At 44.1% G+C, this 14,084-nt stretch overlaps 1 protein-coding gene across 1 annotated transcript in view; it reads left to right on the forward strand.

The window, feature by feature from the left end:
• Positions 1-14,084, forward strand: part of LOC138946585 (cubilin-like) — a 196,216-nt gene that overhangs the window by 104,124 nt on the left and 78,008 nt on the right. Inside the window, exons 43-46 of the mRNA XM_070318030.1 lie at positions 1,444-1,660; positions 4,999-5,202; positions 5,661-5,810; positions 13,421-13,614. Of these exons, the coding sequence (XP_070174131.1) occupies positions 1,444-1,660; positions 4,999-5,202; positions 5,661-5,810; positions 13,421-13,614 (765 nt within the window). The remainder of the gene's footprint in view (positions 1-1,443; positions 1,661-4,998; positions 5,203-5,660; positions 5,811-13,420; positions 13,615-14,084) is intronic.

The raw sequence follows: 14,084 nt of genomic DNA on the forward strand, positions 1-14,084 counted from the left end.
GAATCTCTGTCCTTAGTGGAACGAATAATGTTGAATCTCTGTCCCTAGTGGTTTGAATAATGTTGAATCTCTGTCCTTAGTGGTAGGAATACTGTTGAATCTCTGTCCTTCGTGGTATGAATAATATTGAATCTCTGTCCCTAGTGGTATGAATACTGTTGAATCTCTGTCCCTAGTGGAATGAATAATGTTGAATCTCTGTCCCTAGTGGAATGAATAATGTTGAATCTCTGTCCATAGTGGAATGAATAATGTTGAATCTCTGTCCTTAGTGGAACGAATAATGTTGAATCTCTTTCCCTAGTGGTATGAATAATGTTGAATCTCTGTCCTTTGTGGTAGGAATAATGTTGAATCTCTGTCCTTTGTGGTAGGAATAATGTTGAATCTCTGTCCCTAGTGGTATGAATAATATTGAATCTCTGTCCCTAGTGGTATGAATAATGTTGAATCTCTGTGCCTAGTGGTATGAATAATGTTGAATCTCTGTCCCTAGTAGAACGAATAATGTTGAATCTCTGTCTCGTGTGGAATGAATAATGTTGAATCTCTGTCCCCAGTGGAATGAATAATGTTGAATCTCTGTCCCTAGTGGAATGAATAATGTTGAATCTCTGTCCCTAGTGGTATAAATAATGTTGAATCTCTGTCCCTAGTGGAATGAATAATGTTGAATCTCTCTCCCTTGTGGAATGAATAATGTTGAATCTGTGCCAAGTGGAATGAATAATGTCCAGGCTTTAAAGTGGCGAGTATTTTATTAGCCATGCCAAGAAGAAACATGTAACTGGCGAGCAGAAATGTTCATCTACTCGCCAAATGCGAGTTAAGTTGCTGAAACAAATTGTTGGTTTGGCTAGTAAAGTTTGCTCTCTACATTTTCAGGATCATTAGCCAAAGGCGAGTACACCATTTGTTGGAATTTCAGGGCTGCTGTCCCTATTGTAATAAAACATTTTGAAGAACTCTCCCTCTTGTTTGCCATCTTTAACTGATCTTTTTACCGTTTGCTACCCAGAAAATTTCCAAAACTTCAAAATGGTTACACTTGAGGATTCACAAGGGTATGGCAGGTCTGGTTATGGTTCTCTCTTTTCTCCTATTTTTGTTGTTAACTTTTTTATTTTTTTATTTCATCATTGTGTGTTTGTGCCCGTCGCGATATAACCTTGAACGGTTGAAAACGACGTTAAACACCAAATAAAGAAAGAAAAGTGTGTTTGTGCGTCCCAAGAACAGATTGTAAGAAAAGGCATTGAACCTTAACTCTTAATCCTTGTAAAATAAAGAATGGAAAAAACACTGTAACATATTGCTTTGTTAATATCAAACGTTCCAACAACTTACCTTTCTTGTTTTTTGATTCTGAATTTTGGAACATTGGCAGTCTCTTTGTTTTTGGACTTGTAAAATAAAGTTCAATTCAATTTTAATTCAATTCAGATCCGGGACGGGCCGCTGGCCACCAGCGCAGTGCTGGGCATCTACTGTGACAGCAACCCGCTCGCTTCCTACGTCGTGTCCTCGTCTAGCATGGTGCGGGTGGAGTTTGTCAGCGACAGCTCCGTGCAGCGTACTGGCTTCCAGCTCAACTGGCAGGCCACCAACGAGCAGCCCTCTCCCCTCACCACCCCCGCTAGTGGCTCAACAAGTGCACCAGGTAAGACACACAAAATAGTGATGGTTAAGGTGCTAGTGGCTCAACAAGTGCACCAGGTAAGACACACAAAATAGTGATGGTTAAGGTGCTAGTGGCTCAACAAGTGCACCAGGTAAGACACACAAAATAGTGATGGTTAAGGTGCTAGTGGCTCAACAAGTGCACCAGGTAAGACACACAAAATAGTGATGGTTAAGGTGCTAGTGGCTCAACAAGTGCACCAGGTAAGACACACAAAATAGTGATGGTTAAGGTGCTAGTGGCTCAACAAGTGCACCAGGTAAGACACACAAAATAGTGATGGTTAAGGTGCTAGTGGCTCAACAAGTGCACCAGGTAAGACACACAAAATAGTGATGGTTAAGGTGCTAGTGGCTCAACAAGTGCACCAGGTAAGACACACAAAATAGTGATGGTTAAGGTGCTAGTGGCTCAACAAGTGCACCAGGTAAGACACACAAAATAGTGATGGTTAAGGTGCTAGTGGCTCAACAAGTGCACCAGGTAAGACACACAAAATAGTGATGGTTAAGGTGCTAGTGGCTCAACAAGTGCACCAGGTAAGACACACAAAATAGTGATGGTTAAGGTGCTAGTGGCTCAACAAGTGCACCAGGTAAGACACACAAAATAGTGATGGTTAAGGTGCTAGTGGCTCAACAAGTGCACCAGGTAAGACACACAAAATAGTGATGGTTAAGGTGCTAGTGGCTCAACAAGTGCACCAGGTAAGACACACAAAATAGTGATGGTTAAGGTGCTAGTGGCTCAACAAGTGCACCAGGTAAGACACACAAAATAGTGATGGTTAAGGTGCTAGTGGCTCAACAAGTGCACCAGGTAAGACACACAAAATAGTGATGGTTAAGGTGCTAGTGGCTCAACAAGTGCACCAGGTAAGACACACAAAATAGTGATGGTTAAGGTGCTAGTGGCTCAACAAATGCACCAGGTAAGACACACAAAATAGTGATGGTTAAGGTGCTAGTGGCTCAACAAGTGCACCAGGTAAGACACACAAAATAGTGATGGTTAAGGTGCTAGTGGCTCAACAAGTGCACCAGGTAAGACACACAAAATAGTGATGGTTAAGGTGCTAGTGGCTCAACAAGTGCACCAGGTAAGACACACAAAATAGTGATGGTTAAGGTGCTAGTGGCTCAACAAGTGCACCAGGTAAGACACACAAAATAGTGATGGTTAAGGTGCTAGTGGCTCAACAAGTGCACCAGGTAAGACACACAAAATAGTGATGGTTAAGGTGCTAGTGGCTCAACAATTGCACCAGGTAAGACACACAAAATAGTGATGGTTAAGGTGCTAGTGGCTCAACAAGTGCACCAGGTAAGACACACAAAATAGTGATGGTTAAGGTGCTAGTGGCTCAACAAGTGCACCAGGTAAGACACACAAAATAGTGATGGTTAAGGTGCTAGTGGCTCAACAAGTGCACCAGGTAAGACACACAAAATAGTGATGGTTAAGGTGCTAGTGGCTCAACAAGTGCACCAGGTAAGACACACAAAATAGTGATGGTTAAGGTGCTAGTGGCTCAACAAATGCACCAGGTAAGACACACAAAATAGTGATGGTTAAGGTGCTAGTGGCTCAACAAGTGCACCAGGTAAGACACACAAAATAGTGATGGTTAAGGTGCTAGTGGCTCAACAAGTGCACCAGGTAAGACACACAAAATAGTGATGGTTAAGGTGCTAGTGGCTCAACAAATGCACCAGGTAAGACACACAAAATAGTGATGGTTAAGGTGCTAGTGGCTCAACAAGTGCACCAGGTAAGACACACAAAATAGTGATGGTTAAGGTGCTAGTGGCTCAACAAGTGCACCAGGTAAGACACACAAAATAGTGATGGTTAAGGTGCTAGTGGCTCAACAAGTGCACCAGGTAAGACACACAAAATAGTGATGGTTAAGGTGCTAGTGGCTCAACAAGTGCACCAGGTAAGACACACAAAATAGTGATGGTTAAGGTGCTAGTGGCTCAACAAATGCACCAGGTAAGACACAAAATAGTGATGGTTAAGGTGCTAGTGGCTCAACAAGTGCACCAGGTAAGACACACAAAATAGTGATGGTTAAGGTGCTAGTGGCTCAACAAGTGCACCAGGTAAGACACACAAAATAGTGATGGTTAAGGTGCTAGTGGCTCAACAAATGCACCAGGTAAGACACACAAAATAGTGATGGTTAAGGTGCTAGTGGCTCAACAAGTGCACCAGGTAAGACACACAAAATAGTGATGGTTAAGGTGCTAGTGGCTCAACAAGTGCACCAGGTAAGACACACAAAATAGTGATGGTTAAGGTGCTAGTGGCTCAACAAGTGCACCAGGTAAGACACACAAAATAGTGATGGTTAAGGTGCTAGTGGCTCAACAAGTGCACCAGGTAAGACACACAAAATAGTGATGGTTAAGGTGCTAGTGGCTCAACAAGTGCACCAGGTAAGACACACAAAATAGTGATGGTTAAGGTGCTAGTGGCTCAACAAGTGCACCAGGTAAGACACACAAAATAGTGATGGTTAAGGTTACATGTTGAGAGAAAAAATATGGGGTTGATAGGTAAGTATTTAGAAGGTCTGCAGCAAGTTTGTTCAGTTTGTCTGTGTTTTTTTCTTCTTTTTAGACTCACCTGAGTAATTGGTGAGTCGTAGTACTGAGCAGTGTCCGTCCGTATGGGCGGCCATGGACAAAAAACGTTGAGGTTCTCTCAGATGATTTTCAAGGTAGAGTTTTGAAACTTTGCACACTTCTAGGGTTTGATGATCTCCCAAATTGATTCCATTGACCCTCGGCAAATTTTGGGATCACAGAGGGGTCATGTTTGATTCATAAAACCTTAACTTTGACGTTATCTCAGATGTTCTTGAAGCAAGAGCTTTGAAACTTTGCACACTGCTAGGGTTTGATAGTCTCCTGACTTGACCCCAGTTTGATTGACCCTCGTCAAATGTTGAGGTAATTGTTACCATTAGACCTGTTGATGTGGGTTTTTTTCCCTCAACATTTACATGTGTACATGATGCTGTTTAAATCTTGAGATGTATTTTCATTTATTCCAGTGGTGCAGTCACTTTGCAAAGAGAGTCCCTTTAAATCAAAATGTTGATTATCTCCCCTGCACTACTCCTTAGTCTACACTTCTGTGTTGAGGATAACTCTGGTTGTGTAAAAAAAAAAACCAACTGCTGGTGAATGCTAATATCATTTTTGAGACAATATGTCTGTTATCATTTGCTAACAGTCAGCATATTAAAAATAACTCATAATATCATAACCCGCATAAATTAATAGAAATGTAACTTGTCTTATCCACAGTGGCAGGCTGCGGAGGCACCCTTGTAGCAGGCAGTTTTGTCCAGACGCTGCAGTCGCCAGGCTATCCCAACGGCTATGGCCACAACCTGAACTGTGTGTGGCGCATCTCGGCGGTCACTGGACACAAAATCTCGCTCAACATCTCCGACATTGACCTTGAGAGTCATGGCTCGTGCAACTTTGACGCTGTCGCCATTTACGATGGTGAGTGAAGATCGACAGTGGTTAAGGCAACTAGGCAACGTTTTCTTAAGTCTTGTTCTCAACGATTCAGTAAAAATTCTTTCTGTGAATGGTATTTTTCAGTGCTGAAGGTGCGTGCAGCCTGCTCAGCCAAGTGACAAATTAAACTTTGCTTTTTGTCCGATTCATTTGAGGCTGTAGGCATAAGGTTGGTTCGTCAATTGCCATTTTTTGAAAACTCCATTCTTGTGATCCCCCGATTAGGATGTGTGTAAAAGAGAGAATAGGTATTTGTCTGTCTGTGTGAGAGAAAGACAGATGGAGAGAGACAGGGGAGAGAGGGAGGGAGGGAGAGACGCTAGAGAGAGAGAGAGAGGGACGGAAAGAGAGATTGAGGGAGAGAGAGAGAGTGTGTGGGTGTGTGCACGTACCCTTCTCCCCCAGACACTAATTCTCTCTGTGAACAATATTTGTCCTAGCTGACAGCAGCAGTGGAACGCCGGTGGGAAGGTACTGCGGTCGTGTTCCCAACACCTCCCCCCTCATCTCCACCTCCAGCGTGGCCACCGTGGTCTTCACCACCGACAGCTCCATCAACATGACTGGCTTCAGCCTGCAGTTCAAGACAGGTAAGCACACCTGTTCTTACTTCTTCTTCTGTGTTCATAGGCTGAAACTCCCATGTACACTCCTGTTTTTGTCACGAGTGAAATTTAACGTTCATGACCGTTTTTACACCGCCACTTAGGCAGCCATACACCGCTTTTGGGTGAAATATGCTGGCTATTTTCATGTTTCTATAACCCACGGAACTCTTACATGGATTTGTTTGAGAAGCGAGTAAAATTTAATTCTCTTTTAGCTTTATACTCCGTTATCTGTTTTGTGTTGTTTGTAATAGTATTTTTGTCCTTATGTTAACTCACCCATCACCCCCCCCCCCCCCCCTTCCCCCCATTTCCCATAGTAAAGAAATGTATGTAATCACTTTGCACTTGTAGTGTTTTTTTATTATTATTATTATTATTATTATTATTATTATTATTATTATTATTATTATTATTTATTATTATTATTGTTGAATTGTTTCTTGTATTGTTTTTGCTCTCCCTCACCCCTCAACTCCCTTTTCTGTACATAGTCTGATTTCTTTGTTTTAGTTCCTTTTATTTGGTGTTGAATGAAATGTGTTTTTATTGTGTTTTTTAATTTTCCATGTACCCTCACGGGGTTTTTATCGGAATAAAACTTGACTTGACTTGACTTGATTAGTGACTTGGTATTGTGCTTGTGTGTACACATGAAGGGGGCTAGGACACTAGCAGGTCTGAACATACATTGACCTGGGAGATCTGAACCCACGACCTCTCGCTTCGGAGGCCGACATCTTATCCATTAGGCCATTCTTATGGACCTGTACTACTTTTCATTTCAGGGCTTAAAGACTGTTTGGGGAATAGTTCTAATTAATGATCATAATGAATTTCCTCCACAACTGTCTTTACCTGGTAAAAAAATATGCATTTTTACAATTTGTGTAGTGTGTCGAAGTGACACATCTGCCTGCAATCACGACTGGGTTGACCCCTACCCTGTATAATACAATTAAATTGCATTCTTATCCCAACTCACATATAGCAATTTACTTCAGTTTAGTGCTAGGACGCTGAAATCGTCACCTTGGTAACAAGGGGAGGTAACCCTAAAAAAAGAGCTACCTTGACCCTATAACAGGACAAAGTCACGCGTGACTTCCTGACCTTGCCGCCATCTTGGAATCATACTCACTTCAGCGATCCGTGGACACGGACGTGTTTGTTTTCGCTCCGGCTTTTCAGCCGTTTTTGTCTGATGCTGCTTGTGTCAGACCCACACCTTGGTACTCGCGCACGTTCCTCTGCTCTCTACGTGTGTTTGGGGTGAGCTATTTTGATATTTTCATTGATAGTTTGACTTAGGTTTTGCCAGCGCTTAGCTGTTGTTTACACTTTTCACCCACCATGTCGGTTAGTGGTAAAAAGAAAAACTCTAAGCCAGTGGCGGAGCCTTCTCCTGTCAAAAAGCCTCCCCGTAAATCGAAAGCCTCTGCGAGTCATGCTGTGATTAACGTCTCAGACCTCTCGTCAAAATCTTCTTTTGATGTTACTATTGACATGCCTGAATTATCCATGCCAAAATTGCCTTCAGAATCATTTACAGTCGCTTCAGGTTCTGGCTCTGTTGGTGATAAGCTAGATGTTTCTGCTTTTTTGCGATCAATGAGCTACTATGGACATGCCTGTATTACCCATGCCAAAGTTGCCTTTAGAATCAATTACAGTCGCTTCAGGTTCTAGTTCTGTTAGTGATAAGCAAGATGTTTCTGCTATTTTGCGCTCACTGAGCGCTCAGATTTCGTCGCTTTCAGCGGAACTCTCGTCGACCAAGGCAGAACTTCTGTCTTTTCCGCCTGGTGTTGGTGATTCTCGTTCCCTTGGCAGGGTGAGTGTTCCTCCTTCAGCCACAGTCACGTCCGCTGACGTGCATGCGTCTTTTGATGGCAGTGACGGTCATTCTCTTCTGCGTTCTCAGGCCTCTTCTGGTGGTCGGCCTGTTAACGATCAAGGTATTTATTCTTCGTTAGTAGCCGGGTTCTCCGGCCAAAGCGAAGATCGTAAAGGCCTACTGGAGAAAGTAGCCACGCCGGTACGCCGCGCCATGAGTGAAAGCGATCCCCGTGTTACGCCGTTCCGGTTGCATGAGCGGCTAGCACGAGGGGTGAGCCCAGATACGCGTTCGGTCACAGACCGAACAGGGGACTTGCGTCCGCTGTCACTCCCCACATTGAGGTCGGTTGGTGTGTCGGCACAGCATTCCCCGCTTCCGCCCAATGGGGCGGAAGCAGTCCCTAGGGACACACTGCTTGGGTATCGCATCCCTCGTGTGTCGTCCCTTCCGGGTGACGCTTCGCCTGACTATTGTAGTCAGGGCGGAAGTGCGTTGCCCGGTTGCACGGATGTGCGGGATTTTGAGTCGGATTTTGGTGCTTCCGTTCAGGATGACGAAGATGTCAACTTCCGGATACCGGTTAAACTTCCGCAAGCACTGGCTTTGGCGGCGGAAGTTGCTTCACGGTATTTCGAGGAGGGTGTTGCAACACCTGTCGGTTTGTTTGCCCAACCTCCTTCCGCTTTGGGGGATTTCCGTTCTGCGAAGGAAGAGAAGCAGCAGTTCCGTTTTCGGGAATCCCCGTTGGTAGCGTTTGAGCTGTCTTAGCAACTGGCTACTGTTGAGCCTGGCGGTGCGTTTCACGCTGTACCGCTGTTAACAGCTCATGGTCAGGCTCCTGTTTCAGCACAGCCTTACCTCGCTTCTTCGGGTTTAGCCTCAGCTTTGCCTGCTGGTTTGGCTAAGAAGTTTACTCTGCCGCATAACTCAGTCAATCTCATTGAGTCGTTTGCCTTGCCTCGCGCCACGCTTCCGGTCACACCGGATCTTGCAGCTCTTCGGCAAGATGGATACTTCAGAGAAAGAGTAGTCCCGTATACGGGGAATTCTCTTTTGTCTTTGGAGAAGACTGGCTTACGCTTGCTTGAGTTATCGTCTCTCTCTGAGACTTTGCAGAGATCTCTGTCGAGATCGATCGCGTCGTCATTAGACCCATTCAGGTTTCGTGACGATGCGGTAGAGAAAGATGTCACTATTCTGTTAGGGAAGAGGGCTACAGTAGTACGTTATACTGAGTCCTCTCTCTTGTCTATGAGGGAATAAGCACATGATCTTTTCAAGTTATCCTCTCTTTCGGAAACTTTGCAAAGATTATGTATCGTGCTCTATCTTCTCTGCTCGTGTCAACTTCGAGTTTCGTCGTGACGCACGGGAGATGGTTGTCATGACGCTTCTTGCCTCTTTGGCTAAAGTCTATTGAACAGCGGAGCCTCCCAGCGCTTTTCTTGGCACATTCCGTGCACGCGTGCAGGTTCGCCTTTCCCTCTAGGATCTAAGATTTAAAGTCACCTTTGAGTCACTTTAGTCTTTTCCTTTCACAGAGGTTTGCTTGATTGGTCAGCCATCGCTTGGCTCAGGTTACAAGTAAGAGGCGGATCTACTCCGCTCTTTGCTTTTTGTGGTTCATCAGGGGAGTGTTCGCACGTCTATGCTACGGTGCATTCCTCCCCATCTTCTGGGAGAAGCCGTGAACTGCTTCAGCTTGCCACATTTTGCCTCAAATTAGGCAAGATAACGAAGCTAAGCAAACACACTTAGGGTAAGTACTAGACCCTCTAGCTCTGCCTTAGGCAGCTTTGCGGTATGTACGCCCATCTATGGTGCGGCATACCTCTTATTTTTCACCTTCTCGGGTGAAGCTGCTAAGGCCGCTAATTTTTTGCCTCAGTGGCGGAAAAACAAGGCAAGCTGTTAAAACAATCTCAGCTTTTACGGTTTACGGAATCGCGCTTTCTCATTAGAGTCATAAGCTTTGGTTTCCGACAAATCGCCAGAACATGTCCAAATTACTGGCTCACATTCTGACTCAAAATCTCTATTAGGCTCACTGAGCCACTGTTCGTAACCTCTCAGTCGGAACTTTTCCGGCTAAGCCTACCTCTTGAGGCAGTGGCTTCTGTCAGCGACTTTCGCTGCGCAGCACAATGGACTCGCAGAAATTCAGCTTTTCTTTCTAAGAGGTTACGGAAAGAACTAAAACACCATCATGTGGCTAAACTTAGGTTTGGCACAGAAGTCTTTAGCATTGGGGTTGTTTTTCTCCCACACGCAAAAGACAGTGAGTTTTTTATGTTTTGCCAGCAATAAATAGAATCACATTCCTTGAGGTCAGTGTTTCTACTTTGGCATTACGCCTCGCAGGGTTTTCTCTCGCGAGTTAACAGGCTACACTCTCGTTGTAGCCTTCACTGCGACGGCCCCTGGATTTTTCTTAATTTGCAATGTGCTAGGAGTTTTCTCCTACATCGCAGAATACTAATTTTAATAATACTAATACTAATACTAATTACACATACGCATTTGTTCGCCCTGTTAGATTCTCTAGCCTTCTCGGCTAGGCCATCGAAGAGACGTCACACGTGTCACAGTATGGTATACAGGCGTCCGGTTTTACCGCGCCTACCCCTCTGTTTATCCGAAGGTTGAATCTCAGATCTCGGTTTTCCATTTCAGGGATTCAGCTTTGGGTACTTTCTCAGGTCTTTCTGCACGCTTTTCTAAGCGTCAATTTAGGCTGAGCCAATTTCGCTCAAAGGGCAGAGGGAGGGTTCAACTTACCTTCCCCTCAGCGATTTTTCCCAACTTTAGGTTTCTAGCACTTGATTTTCTAGTTAAGGAAACCTTGGTTTTATACGGAAGCCTTATTCTATCCCTAGGCCAGTTCTCTTACTTTGAGATTATTTTCTCAAGGTTTTTGAACTAACTTCATGTAATGCCTCTTGCGTTACGGTCATCGGGAAACTGAAAATTTAAAGACGCTCACGCACCCCTCTCTCGGGATGGGAGCTTAGTCTGAGAGCGGATCTTGTTACTGATACCCTCACGTGTCTTTCCCAATTGCGGACTGGGTTAACATAGAACTAGCACGCAATCAGGTCTTCAATACTCCCTACGTTTCACTCCTGATTTTGCAATAGGGAAAGTTTACCCTCATCTTTGCAGCCTCGGCTTATTCTTTATCGTTTTTCAGCAAAGGCCGCAACTCGGTCTCGTTCTGACCACCGAGGTTTAAGCGTCATCGGTCTCGGTTGCTACCGGGATGGGTGACCGTTTTGAATATGGGCCTTTCAGGCATTCTTTCTAACTTTCAAGCTGTGGCCTTATGGCTTCAGCTATTGTACTGCCGTTTACTCACACTCAAATTCAGCAGTACTTTGCTCCCGCGAGGGATTCATTTCCGGTTAACAGAAGTTCGCCCTCTTTATTTCAAGCCACTGTGTAGGGAGATGGGTACTTTGCTCTCACTGATACCACTCCCTTAGCCATTGAGGACAATGGTTGTCTTCTCTGGTGCTTGATTTCCTATCAGAGCTTCATCCTTTTATTTGAAAGGATCAGTGACATTCTGTCACACTCGCAAACGGGTCCTTCCTCCTCACTCATTAGCCTTTTGAGAAAAGGCAGTAAGGTGAAGAAAAAGGGGGGGGGGGAGTGTTTTTTGTATCTTGGACTATTCTCTTTTGAGCTCTGTCCAGACGGTTCGTTAGAACATGGGCCTATTTCTAGGCCTTACGTGAATTAGGCTATGCTTCTCCCTAATCTTGTCAGTGTGACTTGTTTAGCTCGCATTATAGGATGACAGGTCTCTTTTCTCAGAGAGACCATATACTGGATAGGGATCAATACAAAAGTCCACAGCAAGACAAGTCTGAGTCTTTTGGTTTCGGAGTTTCGATGCTCAACAGGTTTTGAACCGCTGCATTCTGCTAGCCTTCATAAACATTACGTGAAACGTTCTTCCTTTTCTCCTAGCTGCAGCGCGCAGAGGTAGCGAGATTCACACACTCTTTGGCTTACAGTGTTATGTAGGTTTCAATAGAGGCTCTCTACCTCACTCTGTTTCCGCCCAGACTTCTTAGTTAGGCATCAACAACTAGGACAACCATCTCTGATGGTTTTTATAGTTTTCCTCTTTATAAGATTCTCGCCATAGGCGATCCATTGTTATGAATCTGACCAGTTATCTCACTATGCTCCTTCCTGTCCTTTACAAGAGGTTTAAAGGTTCATAAGCAAAACTACTCTTATCGTTTTTGATCACAAGGGTAGACAGGGTCTTATCTACGTTGGTGTTCAAATCAGTAGGATATTCCGAGGTCCTCGACTTCGTCTACTGGATATCGTAGGAGCTCTCTTAATCAACCTTTACCTGCGTGGCTTTTCCAGCACGCAGCGTTACGGTTCTAATGCGCTTCCAGCAATGGTTGCAGCAGGGTATATTTTTTTGCCTAGCTCATAGATTGAGCATCCCACCGCCTTTATTAGCAATCTGCTATATGTGAGTTGGGATAAGAATGTAATTTAATTGAAAATTTTAATAATAAATTTTAATTTGATTATATACTTACCCAACTCACATAGTGAATACCCTCCCACCTGCCCCGCTTTTGAGGGTTTTATGGGGTCCTAAAAAAAGGAGGGTTTTTTTTCTGTTCGCTTTCGATCGTATGATTCCAAGATGGCGGCAAGGTCAGGAAGTCACGCGTGACTTTGTCCTGTTATAGGGTCAGGGTAGCTCTTTTTTTAGGGTTACCTCCCCTTGTTACCAAGGTGACGATTTCAGCGTCCTAGCACTAAACTGAAGTAAATTGCTATATGTGAGTTGGGTAAGTATATAATCAAATTAAAATTTATTATTAAAATTTTCAATTTATAACAAGTCGCGTAAGGCGAAATTACTACATTTAGTCAAGCTGTCGAACTCACAGAATGAAACTGAACGCACTGCATTTTTTCACCAAGACAAGACAGGTTGGTCAATCCCTGCTAGAAGGAAATCGATCACTTTTTACATGTAAAACAAAGTGAAATTGACAAGTCAGAACTTGACTAATAATGTAAAAAGATTAAAAAAAAGAAAACAGTTAAAAACTATGCACTAATCGTACAGCCAGTAAAATATTCTCCACGAATCTGTTTTTCTTTCTGATGTACATTATCTTGTTCATATTTTACGACAATTTGAAAATGACAAAAATTCATTTGCAACAGTGGGCGCGAATGAGTTGCGTTTCTTTTGTCCCCTGCTGTAATCTTTGTGATGATAATGAATATCTACTGGTAAGTCTTAAGGACCCCCACTTTATCGCAGATTTGCAGATTTCTATTTTAGAACGACCCAGAGCCTCACAAAAGACAGTGTCTGTATCTCTGAAACAATTGGGAGTTTTTGATTAATACTTAATGTAATCCTCAAACACTTTGAGACCCTCCCATCCACCATTTCCGAAGGATTATCTTTGTAAACAAACAAATAAACAATGACGTAATTTGAACTGGGCAGTGCGGATGATGTGTGTCATGGGCGACCCGTATGGAATCAAAGAAGGACTTTACAAGGTTTATCCCTATTCGGATGGCGTGGGTCGGGTACAACCAATACTCTGCAAAGAGACGTTAAACTAAAGAGTTTATCCCTATTCGGATGGCGTGGGTCGGGTACGACCCTTACTCTGCAAAGAGGCGGTAAATTGTGGGTCAATGCGATCAGAAGCAATTTTCCATTCTCACCCTCATTTTCCACTTGTACCAGTGTGCGGAGGCTCACTCTCGGGACCCACAGGCGTGATCCAGACTCCCGGCTATCCACTGAGCTATCCGGCCAACAGCAACTGCACATGGAAGGTCCGAGTGACCAATGGCCGGACGGTCGGCGTGCGATTCAACGGGACCTTCAGTGTTGGAGGTTCTTCTCCGTCTTCTGGCTGTGCTGGGGACTATATTCAGGTGTGTGTTTTGGTTGGGGCTGCCAGGGAGAAGGTTTTTTGTTTGGGGATGCATGTGTTTGTTGGATAGAGATGGAGAGAGAGAGAGAGAGAGAGAGAGTGTGTGTGTGTGTGTGTGTGTGTGTGTGTGTGTGTGTGTGTGTGTGTGAGAAGAATGAATGAAGGATTGCTGTGTACTCCTGCATTTTATGCCTGCCTGTCTCTCTTTTCATCTGCGTCTTTATCTATCTTTGTCTGTGTTTACCTATACAAACTTTTTGAGCTGCACTTTGGAGTGAATCAAACATCTAGCATTTACACACATAGGCATGCACGCACACGCGCACGTATATGCACACAGGCATGTATATACTCACACACGCATGCAGGCACTTATACACACACATATGCACAAACACACACACACAAACACACACGCATGCACACACACACAAACACACACACACACACACATAGACAGCAGTGCAGCAG

Source organism: Littorina saxatilis, linkage group LG14 (genome assembly GCF_037325665.1).
Source record: "Littorina saxatilis isolate snail1 linkage group LG14, US_GU_Lsax_2.0, whole genome shotgun sequence".
NCBI lineage: Eukaryota > Metazoa > Mollusca > Gastropoda > Littorinimorpha > Littorinidae > Littorina > Littorina saxatilis.